The sequence below is a fragment of the Microcebus murinus genome, chromosome 11, assembly GCF_040939455.1.
Source record: "Microcebus murinus isolate Inina chromosome 11, M.murinus_Inina_mat1.0, whole genome shotgun sequence".
Taxonomy (NCBI): domain Eukaryota; kingdom Metazoa; phylum Chordata; class Mammalia; order Primates; family Cheirogaleidae; genus Microcebus; species Microcebus murinus.
In genome coordinates, this window is record NC_134114.1 from 42,380,732 (window position 1) to 42,400,053 (window position 19,322).

Here is a 19,322-nt window from a genome sequence, read left to right on the forward strand (position 1 = left end):
GTTCAAAAATAACAGCACAAACAGGAGCACATATTTTCACTCACAGTGGCAGGGGGCAGGAGGGCAATTACAAATTTAGGAAAACTGCATATCTATCGTAAAGGTACATTGAATAAATTATGATTGATCAACAGACTTTGAGACGTGTGTATATGTTTGTATGTATGTGTGTGTGTGTGTGTGTGTGTGTGTGTGTTTGTGTGTGTATTTCTAACTTTTGCCTGGGTTACAAATCAGTGACTAAATGCCTTATGCTTACAGTAATCCCACATATATCATGATAAACTGAAAGTTATGCATTTTGTGAGCTCATTTACCATGAATTCTCACACAATCATAAGCTCAGATTTCAAGAAATCTTAGAAAAATTTTGAAAATTTTCATCATGAAAATTAGGCAAATTCATTGTTTTCTAACTCAGCTATTGCTCAGAAAGAAACATCACAGAGGTAGAATTTATATTTTTATACTTGAGGTCAGTTACAAAACTTTAGAACAGAGTACCCACTACCAAAAGTGTTTTGGTGCAATTTACTAGTACTGAGAAATGTGAATATCACTATAGCAATGAAAACAAACCAACAAACACACACAAAGCCCTTTTGGGCAGATTATGTGGAAACCATCAATGTGGAGATCACTTAAGAGGCTCTGACAGTATTTCAAATTAATTGGCAGTATCAATAAAGACAGAGCAGAAGGGATTGATGTAAGAATTTAATAGGTGAAAGAAGTGATGAGAGGAGTTAAGATAAGGGAAGGTGACTAAGGTGACTCTCACATTTCTAGTTTGGGTAACTAAGTAATAATCAATCAGACCAAGTAATACAAGAAAAAGGCCAGATTTTAAGCATAAGATGATGAGTTCAATTTTGGTCATGAGGACAACTGGTAAAATTTTCAAGCAGTGAGTATAATATGAGTTTAAAGGGAAGGGTGATCAGGGCTTGGGATGTATGTTTGGAAGTTGCTAAAATGAATTTAATATGTTTCTCCAAAAGGGTACATATTTACTTATGGTCTCTAATTATTTCTTATTCCCAGTTGAAAAACCAAATTTTACAGGAATTTATTGAATGCCTATTATGTATCAAGTCCTGTACAAAAAGCACTGGACACATTGTGGTTTAAAAAACAGGTTTGGATCCTGTTCTCATGGTCCTATGATTGAATGTAGTAGGAGACCCTTACGCCAACAAAATATATAAATATCTGATTGCATTTGAGAGAACTGTTCAAAAGCAGACAAGAGCCCAATAAGAGTATTAAAATAGGTGTCTAAAATAGTGTGAGCATTTGGAGAATGTTTCCCTGGGGATGAGTAACACTGTGTGCTCCTAAGAACATGAAGGAAGCCTTGATCATCTTTTGCAATTCAGAACACATTCCATCTTGTCTGAGAAGTGAATATCTTCCCCTTGGACACCTGCAATATTGTTCTCATCAAATTTCTTCTCTTCGGGGTACTTCTATCACCACTGGCAAAACTATCTCCTTTGCTGGAGCAGCCCTCTTCTTAGGGCCGTACAAAGCACAGCATTACAGATCAAGTCCAAGTCATTGCTCTTGTTTCAAAGCCCATCAGTAGACTGACTTCCTACCCCTGTTTTTTGCCTTGGCTTCTTTTAGACCTTCTATGTAAATACATATTCTCTTTGAAAGCAGGGTGCCACCCTGAGCCTGGGATGTTTTGTTAGCATGCACTACTTCATTTATCACAGCTTACAAAGTAAAATGAAAGATGATAATAGAAGCTTTCCCTTTGTAGTTCAAGTTTATCTACGTAATAATTTTGTTCAATACAAGGACAAAGTCATGGAAAACTAAAAAAAGAAGGTTCTAAGTGTGATTAATTTAATGTCTCTAATTGTATACATAATAGAAGCGTGACTAACACGCTGTATAGTCTCCGGTACATCACTGGCAGCAAAACATTCTAAGTACTTGAATTGAGTCCCCTTCCACTCCTTTTGGGAAAGGAGAGACTGTACAGTTGGGTGATGGGTGAATGCTGAGCAGATGCAGGAGAACCAAGGTTAACATTTGTGACTGTTTTTATTAATCCCTAGCAGTTGGGAATGGGTCAGAAAACTGACCCATTCTTTTTTGAACTTCAGTTGGAAAATATTACCTATTGTTTATTTCAATGCTTTAAAATCCTCAATGATAAATAAGACACAAAACATATATTTTTAAATTGTACTGCAAATGAATAAATCAAAAATTAAACAATCACTTAATATTTCCCCCCAAAATGAAAATGAAGAATTATTTGGTTAACTTACTTTTCAAAAAGAGTAATCTCCCTTGCCTACCTTCTCCACTTTATTTTTGCCACTCTTATCTCTGCCTCATTATACTTCAGAAACCTACCTTATCCTTTTAGTCTCTTTATTGGGGCTTCATGCACATGCTTCTCAGTAGAGCATGCTGTTACTCATCCTCAGGCCTCATCATCCACAGAGAAACATTCTCCAAATGCTCAGACTATGTTAGGTGCCTATTTACATACTTTTATTGGGTCCTTGTCTCCTTTTGAGCAGTTCTCACAATCGTCATCACATATTTAAGTATTTTGTAATTGTAATGAAATTGTCCTTGTCAGGATTTCACACTGCTTGCTTCTGTTGGTATAGGGCTTCACTCTTTTCCATTCCAATTTATGCAGCATGCCATTGCCAAATTCTTCCTTCTAAAACAACTGTTTCCATTATGCCACTCTTAAAGAGGAGGAAAGATAGAAAATATATAAATAATTGGGATTCGTTATGATAATGTAGTAACAGACATAGAAGAAAAGGAAAACAGCTCGTTAAAGGAGGTACTTTCATGTAGAAATAGGGAATTATGAAAGATTTAATGAGAAAGATCTGTGAGATGAGTTAGGATTCATCACAAAGGGAGGAGAGAATGGAACTCCAGGCAAAAAATAGGTATAGCTAGTAGTTCTTTATACCTAAAATACACAGTATACGCAGGTACAAAGGGCAATTTACAAGGATAGAGAGATGTAGGAAGGATGCAGATCATGATGGTTTGGAATTTAGGCTTTTTTTTTTTTTGTAGGCACAAAAGCTAGTGGTATAAGCATGGAAGTGTCATGATGATATTTTAGTAAATAGATCTATAGATGACAGGAAGAGGATGATAATAAAGAGATAATTTATGAGGCCAACAGCTTTCAGGCAAGAGATGAGGGCTAAACCAAGATGGTAGCAGTGAGGTCATAACCAAAGGTGAGGTGAAGGAGGAAAAATGCACCTGCAGCTGGGTGGTGGCAGCGTGTTTAGGCTGAGGACGAGGAAGCATTCAGGATGACTTCAGGGTTTGTGGCATGGATCACTGAGGGCAGGGAGACAGGGTGGGTCCCTGGGTAATTTTAGTTTCCAATATATTGAGTTTGAGCTCTCTGGAGAACATTTGGATAACAGGCAGTGGGATAGACAGCTCTGCATTGAGAAGACAATGGGGAGCTGCAGTTATACATTCAAGTTAGAACTGTTACTGCCAATAATTTTTACCCAGATATAGGGAAGATTAGAACAAATTCCGAGGATCGTTAGAAGTTTTATTTAAAGTGAAAAGAAGAGCCTCTTGTCAAATAAAATACTCCCTTTTCTACCAGAGCTTTTCCTTTATATAATTTTCTCTTTGCTATTAGGATGAGTGAGTTATGATGAAAATGCACATCTGGTCCACACATTCCCGATAAATGGGACCAGCACGTAGGCATGGGGATGGGTGGTGGGAGTTCAGCAGAGCTTCATACACCAGGCCAGTGGGATGGTCACTTAATATTGTCTATTTTCTATAACATGTAACTTTGCTAGTATTTTTCACCTCTTCTTGAAAAGCAGGTCAATGTTTATCACCTAGCCTGGGGCTACAAGGATGTGTCAGACCATTTATTCAGCTTTCTTTAATGAAATCTTAGTAGTACCTCTAATGAAAGAATAATAAGCCTTGAAAATGCAATAAAGCTGCTTATTCAGATAAATCAGAAGACAGGACAGCTGAATTACTGAATACTTTATATGGTTTTAAAAATGTGGCAGTTGCCTATTTTTAACCAGGCCAAGAAAGCATTATCTAGTGGTTACCACAAGAAAGGTAAGAGAACGTATTTTCATAAATACATTAAAAATATCAGCTGTCTGTATATACAATCTTCAAAGATATCCAAAGTATTCCCTAACCCAATTTGTTAACACAAGGTTTTCTTAACCTCCACCCTATTGACATTTGGGTCAAATAATTCTCAGCTGTAAGAGGCTGTCCTATGTATTATAAGATATTTAGCAACATCCTGTCCTCTAACTACTTGATACCATTAGCCATGCCTCCCACTTACTACAATAAAACATGTCCCTAGACATTGCCAAATGTCCCCTGGGTGGGGGCTGGAGGGCAAAATTGCCCCAGTTGAGAATCAGTGGTTACTTTGATAATTAATTTAATATCTAACCCTCCCCACTCCACACACACACAATGAAAACTACACAAAACCAAATGTTGGTCTAGGCCCTGTTTGAATGACTATAGTGCACAGTCCAAATTAAAGTGATTATATTTGATAAAAATGTATTGTTCGCAATGTGTACTTGTCTTTCTTTGCTACAGAAAGTGGGAAGTACCCTGCTGTACTCGTCAATGCCTCCCTCGTGCAGGTTCACACTAATTACTGAATCCATTTTTGCGAACATGAGGTCACCATTTATTCAGGATTCACAGTCCAATTCCTATCTCCCTCCACAGTCACTACTAGCAAATCAGTTCTACAGATACAATATGTTATGGGCTGCATTGCATCACCCACCAATTCATATGTTGAAACTTTAACCTCAGAATGTGACCTTATTTGGAGATCGGGCCCTTAAAGAGGCCACTAAGTTAAAATAAAGCCGATTGGGTAGGCCCTAATCCAATCTAACTGATGTCCTCGTAACAGGAGGACATTTGAACACGCAAAGAGACACCAGGGATGCCCGTGCACAGAGGAGAAGCTATGTGAGGACCCAGGGAGAAGGTGGCCATCTGCAAACCACCAAGAGAGGCCTCAGGAGAAACCAAGCCCGTCGACATCTTGATCTTGGACTTTCAGCCTTCAGAACTGTGAGAAAAAAAATTTCTGTTGTGTAGGCCACCCAGTCTGTAGTATTTTTGTTATGGCAGCCCTAGCAAACTAATATACCACTTGAGTAAATGAATAGCTTGATGATTGGTCAGAAATCTAAGTGCACAGCTTCATAATCTTGCCCTACAGAGAAAGCAGGCTGCTTTATGTAACTCAAGCTCAGGGAGCAGGAGCAGGAGCAGGCCCTTCACCAGCAGCCAGGGCCAGCAGGGTCAAGCTAATGAGACCCCAAGGGAAGAAGGCAGCTGGGGGAGGTGCAGCTCTCTCTTTTTGCAGGAAGTAGAGCTCAAGTGCAGTTCCTTTCCATCACTTTGGGGTGCTAGTGACTGCTGTCTCACCTTATTCACTACTCCTACTTGTTGGTTTTTTTTTCCATTTTTATCAAAAAATTTTTTTTTGGCTTTTACATTATAGCAGGACAAGCTGAACTGGGGCTTAAATTTCAAAATATTTTTAACTGATTTTATGAACCTCTGTGGCTCTATATTTCTTACAGATTTGCAATATTATTTCCCTCTAGAAATCCCCCCCCCCCCCGGTTCCCTCCCACACTCCCTTCTACTACTGGAAGCTATATATTACACACACACATATAATCTCTCTCTCTCTCTCTCTCTCTCTCTCTCATGGATACAGAAAGTGAATTTCAGATTCTGCTTCGCTGACCTGGTAATAACATAATGCATGATCCCCAACCACTTAAGTCAGTGGTCTAAAGTCAGTGCTACATATAGCTTCTATAAGGAAATAAAGAAGGAACTTAAATGATCCAAGAGAACAGCAGAGGCAAAAATCTTGCCAAAGACTCCATACTGTGGCATCCGGGGAAGTGATATATACACCTATGCCAAAATACGCAGTATGAACTTTCTAATCATTTATTTACTAAAGAAACATTTATTGTTTAATCTGTGCTGGGCTCTATGCTGGGCACGAAGGAAGTTAACAGTGAATAAGGCAATGATCCCCACACTCAAAAAGCTCACAACCTAATTAATTGGGTGAGGAGAGGTTAGAAGAGCCAGATTAAATCTGATTTTTAACACTTTGTATTAAGATTGAGACGTCCAAATTTTATAGAATTAAAAGGAAATTACATTTCTCATAAAAGTAGAGGTTTAGAGTTTGAGGATGCTACTAAAATTTAAAAGGGAAAAAATTTAAATCACAAATATAAAAAATCATTATAATCACAGATGGTAAAGTTGTCATTTTCTTCAACATTAAACTTGATTAAGATTTAGTAGTGTTAACTGCTTTGTTAAAAGGCTTCATTGCTGCTCTTGAAATAAAAATTGAGAACTATTAAATGACTATGTGGTCACACTTCTAATATAGCTAATTTTCAGTTTGGAAATCATCTCCCTGTGTTTCAAGACAAATATAGTGTTCTTTCAATAAGACATTATTTTAAAAGGATATATTTAAATTTAAATTGAGCTATATTTTGCATTTATGTATTAGTTTTCCTACTTTATTCTCCCCATGGATATTAGTGAAAAGCCAAATTTCTTTTTATCACTACAATCTTATGGTTCATTGGGTAGGTTAAAACATCAACATATAGCTCCTCCTCTTTAGATGTTTTCTTCTTTCCTTTCTTCCTCATAATTTTTTTAGTAATTAGAAAAGCAATTTTCTTTTTGCCAAGAAGCACAACCATGACTATATGAAAATAAACGTAAATATACTGCTTTAGGTAAATCTCAGTCCCAGCCAGCATCCTGAAAACTAAACCATTTAATTTGGGGTGGATTTTAGTGAATCTAGAGTGATGACCCCACCATTCCAAGTATGTTGTTTTCCCAATAGATTAAAAAAAAAAGTTGAGGTTTTAAAACTTACAACTTTAAAAAATGAGTTACAGAATAAAAAACATTCTCTATAATTTGAATGTTCTTTCATTCACTCGTCCATTCCCTCCAACCATTGTTTTCATTACACATTTGTGGTCATATTTATACTCCCATGGGATGAAAACTCCAGAAGTAATGATTTAAGTAAATTTTCCACACAAAAGTCATTTGATTGATTTACTTGCTGGATATAAGCAATGTATTATACTAAAAGAAATGTTAGATCTGGTGTTTTTACAGACTCTAAGGTTTATGCTATAAAATACTATTTCTTGTAAAATGCCTTTAAAAAATACTTGCTTACAAAATATATTGTGATGCCCAAATTTAAAACTAATTGGGGATATATCTGAAATTTCCTGGGTGTATGCATATACACAACAATTTATATAGAAACATAATTCAACTGACTTATACAGAAAGCTGATTACTTTTAAGCAGAAAAAGTAAGGTAACATAAATAGGGACATAGCATATCCACATGGTTTTGGCAACTTGTGTGGATTTGTAGTATCACACCACTAACTAGAGAAGGTACTGAGGTACCTGACAGCAACTGAGCCATGTCAGGTGTCTGAAAGTACCTGAAAATAGTTGTTTGTTGCTGTGAGCATGTTATAAATTCAAACAGTGCTAGAGCTGGGCAGAAAAGCACTGATATTTTGTGGAAAAGAATAAAATATTGGCCCTCACAAAAATCAAAAAGCTTATTCTCATGAAATCAAAAAATCATTTTTACAGTTGAAAAACTAAAGTGCAAAGCATTTCTGAAGGTTTACACACCACTTTTTTTTTAAATCACTCAAAATGTCTAAATGTTCCTTCATGTTTATAATAAGGTCAAATCTGGAAAAATGTATGCTTTGTATTTGAGTTTGTGTGTGTATAATTAGAAAAAGCAAAATGTAAGAGCGAGATGATATTAATAGTCTTAAAGTAAAATACATTGCTTTTAGAATTTTGGATTTTCATTCTGGGAATTCATAAAATTAAGAAAAACTGGAATTTTCACAGAGAGAATAAAACATCTTTATACAATGCTTCTGAAATTCATCATTAATTGCTGAATAAAATGAATTTGTATAAAATAAAAGCTTAGAGATGGTTTTTGGGCACAGTATCAAATATATCACCCCTGTTCTGACATTGCATAAAAGGGCTGGAGGGTAAAATGCTGATCTAACATGACAACTTCTTTACAGGAAATATATGTATAACCCTGTTCTGGATTCCCGAGTGAGCACATGAAAGTGAGTGCTTTTTGTAGAATGATAACACATCTATAGCACCTTGGCATTAAGGAATGTTACATATAGATGATGAGCTGTTCGGCATCTGATACTAATAGCTGTTAATAAATACATCCATTATTTGGCTCAATCCTCTTTTAAATTGTCATCACGGATAATTCTGATGATAACACAAGCACTAATAATCTCTCAAATTCTTACAATCTACAGACCTTGAAAGTGGATTAGCTTTTGCTAAATAGCTAAACTAAGAATATTTCCAGCTTTCCTCTTTGGTTAATATTTTTCCAACTATCATCCAGTATGCTGAATTTAAAAGCTAACCTCTCACCCTGATCCTCCCAGCTCAGTAGACCTCCAAAGCAGTTACCAAAGGGTAACAAAACAACACATTTTCACTGACAAACAACTAGAGGAAAGGAAAGCAGTTACCGTCTCCTCTGTGGCTTAATATCAATCGGCTTGTTGATTGCATAAGGCGATCCATGACCATAAGCGCTTCGGAATCTAGGCACCTTCCCCAGAGTTAGGTACTCGCAGCTGGTTGGCAAACTCATTATATCCAAAAGGCAAGAAGCAAAAGCAAAGCCTAGCAGTCAGACCAGCATTCCTGGGAAAGCTGGAAAGAACGTGTCATATAATGGATTTCAGACATATGCTGCTCACTGGTCGCCGGGTGCTTCTTTTCTTCAAAGTAAATGTGTGTTTCTCAGAGGCTACACGCACTACCTTGTTTTCTGTCCATGGATACAGGAAGCTTGTTGCTTATTTCTAACCAGGCTCGTGCTCTGACCAATTATTGGCTGAGCAGATGAAGTACAAATTCTGTAGCTCCACAGAAAGCCTATTTCCACTCGGACCAAATCTCTGAGTGGGCAGCAAGTTTTAATGCATTTTGGTGTAACGTCTAAAAGAACGTCAGTCTAATGTAATAGTGGTTGAGTAACTGCAGTTATTTACCTATATATCACGCATGCATCTGAAGGGAAGGAAATAATAAGTTATTTGCTATATTTTCAAAGGAGGAAAATTGTAGCTACTTTGAAAACGAGATGGGCACATGGAAATGATTATGGGTGTTTTTCCAATTTTCTGGTCAAAAAATTGTGGGTTCTTGTTCATAAATTACTGTTCACAATAGAACTGAACTCAGCCTCTCAGGAGCATAAAAATTGTAAGCAAAAATCTTTGTGTACTAACACTTTTGACTATGATACTGATTTTTTTTTCTTTGTTAGAAACATTGTCTCAGAAATGCAGCCTCTGTCTGCTCTTTAGATGAAGATCTATTGAAATATTAAAGGTGAATTTTACGAATTCTTTGTAAACTGTTTTTTCATAACAGTGAAATATAAGTTGGAGAAATTAGAAATGTTACTAAATAATTCTACCTGAAGCAGCAGAGCCTCAGAGAAATGTTATAGCTTTAATTAGCCCACAGTTTGACTAGCCCTCACTCCATTTTCCAGAATTACAGCAACAAAACAACAGAGGCCCTTGCATTAGCCTCCAGATAGCAGGTGTCCAGAATACTGTGCAGAATGATTTTTTTTTTATATTTGAAAAATGATTTCTTATCCAGGATTTGATTATACATACCAATGTATTTAAGAGTCCTGGGACCTGGACAAACACAAAGTATGTTGAAATAAAGCTATATTTTATTCTGCAGGGGCCAAATTGAGACACCATTTGTTAAACAGCAGACACTGGGTTTTTTGTTTGGTTTTTTTTTTGCCTTTTTTTTCCCTTTGAGACAGAGTCTTGCTCTATCATATCATCCTGGCTAGAGTGCAGTGGCATCATCATAGCTCACAGCAACCTCAAACTCCTGGGCTCAAGTGATTCTCCTGCCTCAGCCTCCCAGAGTTTTAGGATTACAGGTATGAGCCACCACACTCAGATTAGACACTGTTTAAACTGAGAAATTTAAACTTGAAAGGGTAGATAATTTTCTATTTGATGATAAACCTTTCCATTCAATAATTTTCTTTGACCGGGCGCGGTGGCTCATGCCTGTAATCCTAGCACTCTGGGAGGCGGAGGCAGGCGGATTGCTTGAGGTCAGGAGTTTGAAACCAGCCTAAGCGAGACCCCGTCTCTACTAAAAATAGAAGTTAACTGACCAACTAAAAATGTATATACAAAAAATTAGCCGGGCATGGTGGTGCATGCCTGTAGTCCCAGCCACTTGGGAGGCTGAGGCAGAAGGATTGCTTGAGCCCAGGAGATTGAGGTTGCTGTGAGCTAGGCTGATGCCATGGCACTCACTCTAGCCTGGGCAACAAAGTGAGACTCTGTCTCAAAAATAAATAAATAAATAAAAAATAAAAATAAAAAAAATAATTTTCTTTATATATTTCATTTTTATATTATAAAATGGTGCATGATTTTAACATGTCAAATATATTTTATTTATACAGAGGTGTAGAAATAAAAGAGCTTATTGTCTTTCCTTCCCATTAATCCTAACCTTTCCTTTACGCTTATTCAACCAAATATATGTATGTATTTTTGTGTATATATTATGTATATGTATATATATGTATTATATACATATACATAATATATACACATACCCACACATATATAGGGCTTCTCTTTCCTTTATTTATAAAGAAGGCTCATATTATATACAATACCCTATAAAAATTTTTGTACTTATATCATGGAGAATTGTTTCAATCAATACATAGAGAGCTAATGTGCTCTTTTTAATAGTTATATAAGATTCCATAGCATGGATATACCATTATTTATTCAACAAATCCTTTATTGATAGACATATAATTCTGGACTTTTATAAAAATAATTATTAATATATTCTTACTGATGGATGTATTTATTTCTAAAAATGGATTGCTATATCACAAATTGTGCCCATTTTTCCCTTTATTAGGCTACGGACAGTTCACACTTCCACAGCCATATAGGAAGATGTCAATATTTCCACACACTCTTGACAACACTGTCTATTGCTATTCAAGTCTATTTCTCTACAGCATTAAAAAATGGTAGCCAGCTCTCCCAGATGTCCAGTGATTGCGTATGGTTCTTGCTAAAATGAAAGTCTAATTAAGGTGCCTACAAAGGTAAGAGCAGCCTACCTGAACTGAAATACACTGGAACATAAATAAATGGTTTATAAAGGCTTTGCCCAGGTGTGCAAAGTCAGAAGTCTGGAGTCTCATAAAAAGCAAAGAATATCCCAAGCAAAGTTAGTTAATTCTTAGTAAATAATATTTGATTCATTTGCATAATTAGGAAGATAGTAAATATAGAGGAAGTCCTGCTATGCTTTTACTCTTCAGTATATTTTTCTTAATCAGAATAATATTTCATAATTGGAGCAAACATCACTAATTTTACGATACCAAGGTATGCCTAATGACTGTCAGCTAATTGTGATGTATGTGACTGTGTGTAATTCATAGTTTTTGAGTTTAAGAGGCCCTTATGACCTACACCTCTACCTCAGAGTCTTAAGAACAAAAGCACAATAAAGCATTTTTACCGCAAGCTAATTTAGGAGTCTGCCCAGCAGTACAGGATACGAGCTGCTTCACATAAGAATTTCCTGAGAGGGGTAACAATCAGAAACGGAACAGTAAGACACAGACCTCTGAGGAAGAGAAATATGTGTCCTCCGATGAGTAAAATTCCATGGTTTTCTTAGCAGAGGCATTTTCCTTGCACTAGGCAATGATTTATCAAGAGTCTGGCAGGGTCCCCTGGGGATTACTTGTACTTAAATTGGGATGAGAGGAGATTACTGCAAAATCCAACCTGCCAAGAATGCAGAATCTGTGAGAACTCAGGCCAATCAGCAGGGAGTGGCCTTTAAGGGAAAGTGGAATTTTCTTATCTTCAACAATTCCCTTTCTCTGGGGTTAGATAGGTAGTTGGGGACTTTATCTTTGGGAAAATAAAATCATACTGGGCAGTTTAATTTTATCTAAAGATTGAAACCACATTCTGTAACAGGCTTATCCCCCAAATGGGGCTCAAATCTCACTAAGGAATGAGCAGGTTTATCTACCTATGTTTTGCTTGTTTTTGCATACTAGGATTTCTGTGGCAGACAGGTATGGGGTCTAGCACAAATCTCCTTGTCATCCCCATGATTCTAAACTCTTGAGAACATTAAAACAAAGACAGAGATCACATCAAGGTATCTGGAGCATCAATTTTGCCCATTGGAGCACACATATTTCTCTTTACAGAGGTTTATGTCTTACTCTTCAGTTTCTGATTGTTACCTCTCTTAGGAAATTCTTATGTGAAGCAGCTCGTGTCCTGTACTACTGGGCAGACTCCTAAATTAGCTTGCAGGTCAAAATGCTTTATTGTGCTTTTGTTCTTAAGACTCTGAGATAGAGGAGTAGCTCATAAGGGTCTCTTAAACTCAAAAAGTGTATACTAAAGGTTACAATGCAAATAATGTCCTGAATCACAATTAAAAGCAATTGCTAGCAAGTAACAATTTGAGGCCATAGGTCCTTTCTTCTCATAATTTGTAATAATATTTATTAAAGAGGGTTCCTTCAGCTTTTACCTCTACCCAGGCCTGAGGTAGCAATTTGAGAAGCTAGATGAACTTCTTTAGGACATGAGGGTATCATCTGCTCATAACCATATCTGAGCACAGGAACTGACTGAATCTTTCCCCTGGCTTGTGGCTTGGAAGGACTCCCTCCTTTCCCAGACCTTGTGTTCTCTGCCGGTGCCCAGGCTGGAGAGCAATGCTGCTGGGGTTCTAATCTGCCCTCCACTCCCCGGGCTCTTCTTGATTCTGACCTTCACACTTCCTGGTCAATACACCTAATAAAGCGCTCCTCACGTGCTGAAAAACTCCCACATCTTTATCTGGAGTCCACATCTTTCTGCTGTTATTGTCAACCGCTCACAAGAAAATTCCATTTGGAAGTCACACAGGTACTTCATTTGAGCATTTATAGTGTAATTCACATCAACTCTCTTCTCCTCCCCTCCCAAAACACATTTCTCCCATATTCTCCAGGATCATTTAGCCAATAATCTGACAATCACTGCTAATCAAGCCACAAATCCTAGAGACGTGAATAACATGGATGATAACAATAATATGTATAGTAACAATAGATAATAGCTGGCACAGATCAGATGCATTTAATATGCTAGGCCCTGTGGTTGATAGGAATTAACTCATTTAATCCTCATAAAACCACATGAGCTGGGCAATATTATTATACTAATTTTTCAGACAAGAAAAACATGGCACTAAGGGATTATGATGCACACCCCAGGTCACACCAACTGTTAAGCAGTGGATTCAGAGTTAGAAATTAGTTCATCTGGCTCCAGAGACCAAACTATAAGCTTTGCCTGTCTACACATCGTACTTTCCTTAGAATCTCTCTTATTTATTCTCCCTCCTCCCCATGTTTTGCCTAGACTTAACACTTCCAGTTTTCCCTCCTCAAATCTATCCTTTACTTGCCTGCCATGATCATTCTGAACCAGAAATCTGAACATGTGAGTCTCTTGCTTGAAATCATTCAATGAGTCCCTATTACTCTAGTTATATAGTTCAGAATTTAAGTTCCAAAGGTCAGCACAGAGATGCTCTATGGCCTTGCCCTCCCCTCCTTTCCTGTATCAGCCACAAGTACCTTGGTAGTGTTCTTTCCAGTCACAGTCTGTTCTTCCACCCCTCTGGGTCTTCCCAGGTGATAAGCACTCTCACCACAACACTTTTGTCTCCCTCCCCTGGCTGGCTGACTCTCTTATGTGTCATCTCATCCAAAAAACATTCTCCATTCCTTAGTTTTACTGAGGTACCTCTCATCTATTTCCCCAACTGTAACTCTAGTACACTCTTTCATAGCTGTTTATACATTTATACATTTATAACTTTTCCCCATGGCACTATAGTTTCTTGATGGCAGATGGCAGATATTAAATAAGGTTGCTGAAATTGTAAGGTGCTTACATTCCAAAGACCTTATTAACTCTTCCCTTAACTCCCTCCTCACCTACTCTCCCCAGAATAATAATTAAAAATATTAACTATTAAAATGCATTGGAAGTAGTGGAGCTATTCAGTATATGCTATCAAACAGAAACATTTTGCAAAGAGTACCCACGGGAACATGAGAGAAACATCTTTTCTCAGAGACCAAAGGATGGATATAGTTCTAATTTGGAGGTGATGAGTTTGTGTCTGCCTGGGCTAATAGTTGCAATTCGATAAATAAAAATCATCAAACTAGTTATTCAAACATTTGAATAAGCACAGTATTATGCCTTTGTTTATTCATGCTCTGTTTTGAGAACTGGCAAATTAAAAATTAATTAATTAGTGAATATTCTTCAATTAAGGGTCAGTTACCTATGTTCATACAGTAGACCTTCCTGAAAATGCACTTCTTAAACACTGTGCATATCACACTTCCCGCAGTCTTGTACACAATGGCTATAATCAGAAGTAAATGCCTTAAATACAGATGAAGATTTAACTACCATTAAGGCTGTCACAGTGTTTTCCAAAATAATAAAAAGATGTAAACATCCTTAATGTCCAAATACTTAAATAAGGCATGGAATAGCTAATCAAGGGGAATATCATAAATCCATTAAAATGATGACATTGAAAATCTTCCCTTGGTACTTACACAAAGGAACGAAAAACTTACATTCACACAACAATCTTCATCCACTGAAACAAATGTACTATTCTGGTGGGAGATGTTAACATTTGACCTATAAATTGTTTCTTGGAAATTTTATTAGCATGACTCAATCCCTCAGATTGTAAAAACCATTAAAACTGAATTGTGTGTCTTTTAGGACTTAAAGAACATAAAGATCCATAAATCAACTAGTCAGCAGACCTAGCCAACTTTATAACATGGATAACTTTTGACTGAATCAACCAACTGATTCATTTTTATAAGAAGGTAAGTTTGAGAAGAATGAACCATAGGTTTTCATCTGTTTTAAACGCTTCCTTCTCTATCTAATGGTGTCCCTTTGAGAACAATTTCTCTCAAAATCTTTTTCTATCGATTAACTTTCAGTTCCTTAAAAGCACAGCAGAAGCCTGTTGATCACATAAAGTTTCAAACCTATTGGAGCAAGGGAGAAGACCACTTGGATAGAGGCCTTAGTAGAGGAAGCTAGTGCAGCAGGTAGCCAAGTGAGCTTTGTTTGTTCTCAGTTTTGTTAAACCCAGGGACAGGAAGGCAGTCCTGGCCCATGTGCCCTTTAACAGGGACAGGAAATTATGTTGGTTTCAGTTCTCACATTCAACAAAAAAGCCCATGACTACTGATAATCTTATCTCAACAAACCTATTATATATCCAAAGTTTAGGCTGAGCTAAAGTAGCAACAAAACCAACTGAATAAAATGATGCTCATTCATTGAAGTTTCCAGGTAGGCCCACACAATTCATATCTCCAAGCTTTTTATAAGCTGTTTGAATGTTAAATGGAGTGGCATTTTGCTTTAGAATATATGGAAATGGAAACAAATGAGTTTAATATACACAACAGGCTTTGACAACATGACTTCTTCGACAGATGTCCTATACTACTTCCCACACTTCCATCCTTAAAAAGCACAGTCTACTTGCCAAGATATAAACTGTTGCCAATGTTCAGCTGCAAAAGAATTTTCAACAGTAGGAACCAGTAGAAAGAATTAAAACACTTGAAGCTTATTTTCAAATAACCAAATGTCTTGTATCAGTATAAAGTCGCAAGATGAAAAATAATCGTGCTCTAAATCCTTACTCTGTCAACTAGCCGGTTGAGCAAAGAGGCACTGTCTTTGACAAAAAGGCTCTACATTTGGTTTCCAGATGATTTTTAAAAATCTGTTAATTCGTTCTTCTGTCCCAGCCAGCCAGCTAACAAGCCAGGCAACATTAGTTGAGCATCTCCTATGTATATACACAAGAAGTGGATTAACTCATATAATTCATTTGATGCTCAATTCATGTATCATAACAGGACTCTCTTCATCTGACAACATTATGACATAGAAACAAAAGTGGCAGAGCATCAATGATCCTATTTGAAATCTTATAGTTGGATAACATCACATCAAGCTTAATTCAGCCCACATCATCATTTATTGCATCATATTGAATATTTCAAATATTCACTCTCTTTTATAGAGAACCATGAGGTGGGAAGGTACATGGCTTACTTGTCTTTGAACTCTCCATAGTACCTTGTACATTGCTCTATACAAACTGTCACAGTGCCTAGTATATTTCTCTGCACATAGTAGGTACTCAGTAAATATTTGTAACAAAAAAGACTTGAAGCCATATTTTACCTTCATTGACTTTTTAAACTGGGGGACTCTACTATTCAGTTTTCCTGAAGAGTATATAGCTATTGTCCTGGAACAATGATTAAAGAGTGCCTCCTGTTACCCTCAAAAGCATCATTGTTTGAATTATAAGTTATCCCGTTATTATCTGGCTCTGGAACTACATACACACTTACAAGGTTGCCTCAGCCACTTGGCTGAAAGTATCTCAAAGGCAAAGACTGAGGCTTACTTATCATTGCTTCTCCAAATCTATCTCTTTTCTAGGATCTGCACTGATGACCCAAGAAAAAATAACAGAAAATAGAGAAACTCCTGATGAACTAAATCAGACTGGATAAATCTAGATAAGAAACCAAAGTGGTCCACATGGAGATAAATTAGGCAGGTAAATATTGACCTAGATTTTCTCCTACACAATTTAGATGATACAAAAGTCATCTCCCTGCATTCAAACCCATAGAGCAGTGAAATATCATTGTCATTGTCATTTTCAAATACCTGGGGAAGAAATGACACCTTTCTGCTATCAGTTTCCAGGTGTTAGGAATCCAGTAGCAAACAAAACAGACAAATATTCCTGCCTTTATGGAATTAACATTCTAGTGGAGATAGGTAGATTGACATAAAAATAAGTAAAATGTATAAGAGAGAGGACGTGGAGAAAAATACAACAGCAAAGGGGCACAGTTGTTCAGGGAGAGGGATGAGGAGGGAGACTGCCTCACTGCATGAGTGCCAGGGTTAGGGTCTGGGGGTGTGTGGGATGACTGAGAGCTGCTCTTCCTGTGATAACTAACTCAAAAAGGGATAATGGGGGAAAAAGGTGAGGAGGCAGGGACAGGCATGGGCAGTACTCAGCATAGTATTTGTTAAATGGATAAGTGAGTGAGTGAGTGAACAAACACCTTCAACAGAGAACAGCTGCAATACTAAGAGATAGCAAATCTGTCACCCGAGAAAAAATCCAATGATGCTAACATGACCTAGAATTTAACCATTATTAACATTTTACAAGTTCCTGAACTGAAATATCCCTCTTAATTAATAGAAGAGATCCATTTTTTTCTGACGTGATTCATTCCTTTGTTGATGGACGATTGCTACGTGAGTCACTAGATAATTTAATATTCGCAACTGTGATTTAGCAGCCACTTAGAGCTTTCCTGTTAAATTTGATGAACTAATCCCAAATCCAGGTAACATAGAATGTAAAGGCAATTATGTAAAACATAAAGTGGTAATAAATTAAGAGTAAATCAGTTACAGGTTGCATATGACCTTATTAACCACTTTAATTATTTAGCAACAGAAAGTGGTGCTAAAATTAAACAGTTAACAGTTTTTAAAAATTAAACAGTTTTTAAAAAGTTTAAACATTTTTATGTATTCCTCTCAGACAAATAATCAATTGCATATTCATGGAATAGTCACTACTGATAACAATTATAGCTAATATCTATTCAGCGTTTACTTGGTGCCATCAAGCACTATGCCAAGAAATTTCCATGTAATAGCTTCTCATAGTTGAAGGTTCACTGGCAGCAATGGAAACATAGTCTTCCTCTGATACATGAACACTCTCCAGGGAGAAACAAGTATCTGGTCTTGGCATGAGGCACGCCCTGCTTCATGGGGTAGCTTTCTCATTTCTGAGAAGATGAAATATTGAAAAGTTCTTTGTATCAAATTCAGTTTCGCCTTTCTAAAGGTGCTACTCTTTGATCCTAGATCTAGAGTCATTCAAAAACAAGACTGATTTTTTTTTTTTTTTTGAGACAGAGTCTCGCTTTGTTGCCTAGGCTAGAGTGAGTGCCATGGCATCAGCCTAGCTCACAGCAACCTCAATCTCCTGGGCTCAAGCAATCCTTCTGCCTCAGCCTCCCAAGTGGCTGGGACTACAGGCATGCACCACCATGCCCGGCTAATTTTTTTTCTGTACATATTAGTTGGCCAATTAGTTTATTTCTATTTACAGTAGAGACGTGGTCTCACTCAGGCTGGTTTCAAACTCCTGACCTCGAGCAATCTGCCCGCCTCAGCCTCCCAGAGTGCTAGGCTTACAGGCATGAGACTGATTGTTTTTAATATGACAGCCTGTGATTAACTAAAGAGAACTTCTTATTCTCTCCCTTTTCCAGGCCACATTAGTGTCACTTCTTTTGATTGGTCACCATCCTGGCAACATACTTTTGGACTGATTTCTGCTTGTTGATACCTCTTAAAGGAATCTGAAATTAATCTAATAGCCCAGGTGTGATATGACTTCTGCAAGATAGAGACATTCAGATTCGTTTTTCTGTTCACTAAACATCTATGAATGAGGCTTAAGACAGAATTCCACACGTATACTTAATTCATGTACCACTCCCTTAGGCTTCAACTATCCAATTCAGATTAATTGTGAACTTGAAATTACAATCATTTTTATTAGTACGTTTATATAACTGTGGATCCTGACTTTGCATTTCAAAATATTTACTATCCCTTTCAAATTCAGGTTTCTGTATATTTGTTTGATTGGATGAATAATCTTCCTTTCAGATAAACATTTATTCTTTATTCAGTATTCTTCATCTATGTTGTTAAACTGGTAACAAATATATTTAACTGCATTTTCATCCAGCCCACACATTCATTATATGTACAATTATACCACAAGAGACATTTTCAAATACCTTACCAAAATAAATATACACTATTTCTACATCATATTTCTAATTTACCAGTCAAGTCATAGTGAGACTCTGACTAATTTTG

At 36.9% G+C, this 19,322-nt stretch overlaps 1 protein-coding gene across 6 annotated transcripts in view; it reads right to left on the reverse strand.

The window, feature by feature from the left end:
• The window catches only part of PDE4D (phosphodiesterase 4D), a 1,055,987-nt gene that overhangs the window by 383,980 nt on the left and 652,685 nt on the right, over positions 1-19,322 (reverse strand). Inside the window, exon 1 of one of the 6 annotated variants that reach the window (XM_076008350.1) lies at positions 8,673-10,520. The exons of the other annotated variants lie outside the window; for them this stretch is intronic. Within the exon in view, the coding sequence (XP_075864465.1) occupies positions 8,673-8,797 (125 nt within the window). The 5' untranslated portion in view covers positions 8,798-10,520. Of the gene's footprint in view, positions 1-8,672; positions 10,521-19,322 lie in introns of those variants that run through there. 6 annotated transcript variants of the gene reach the window in all.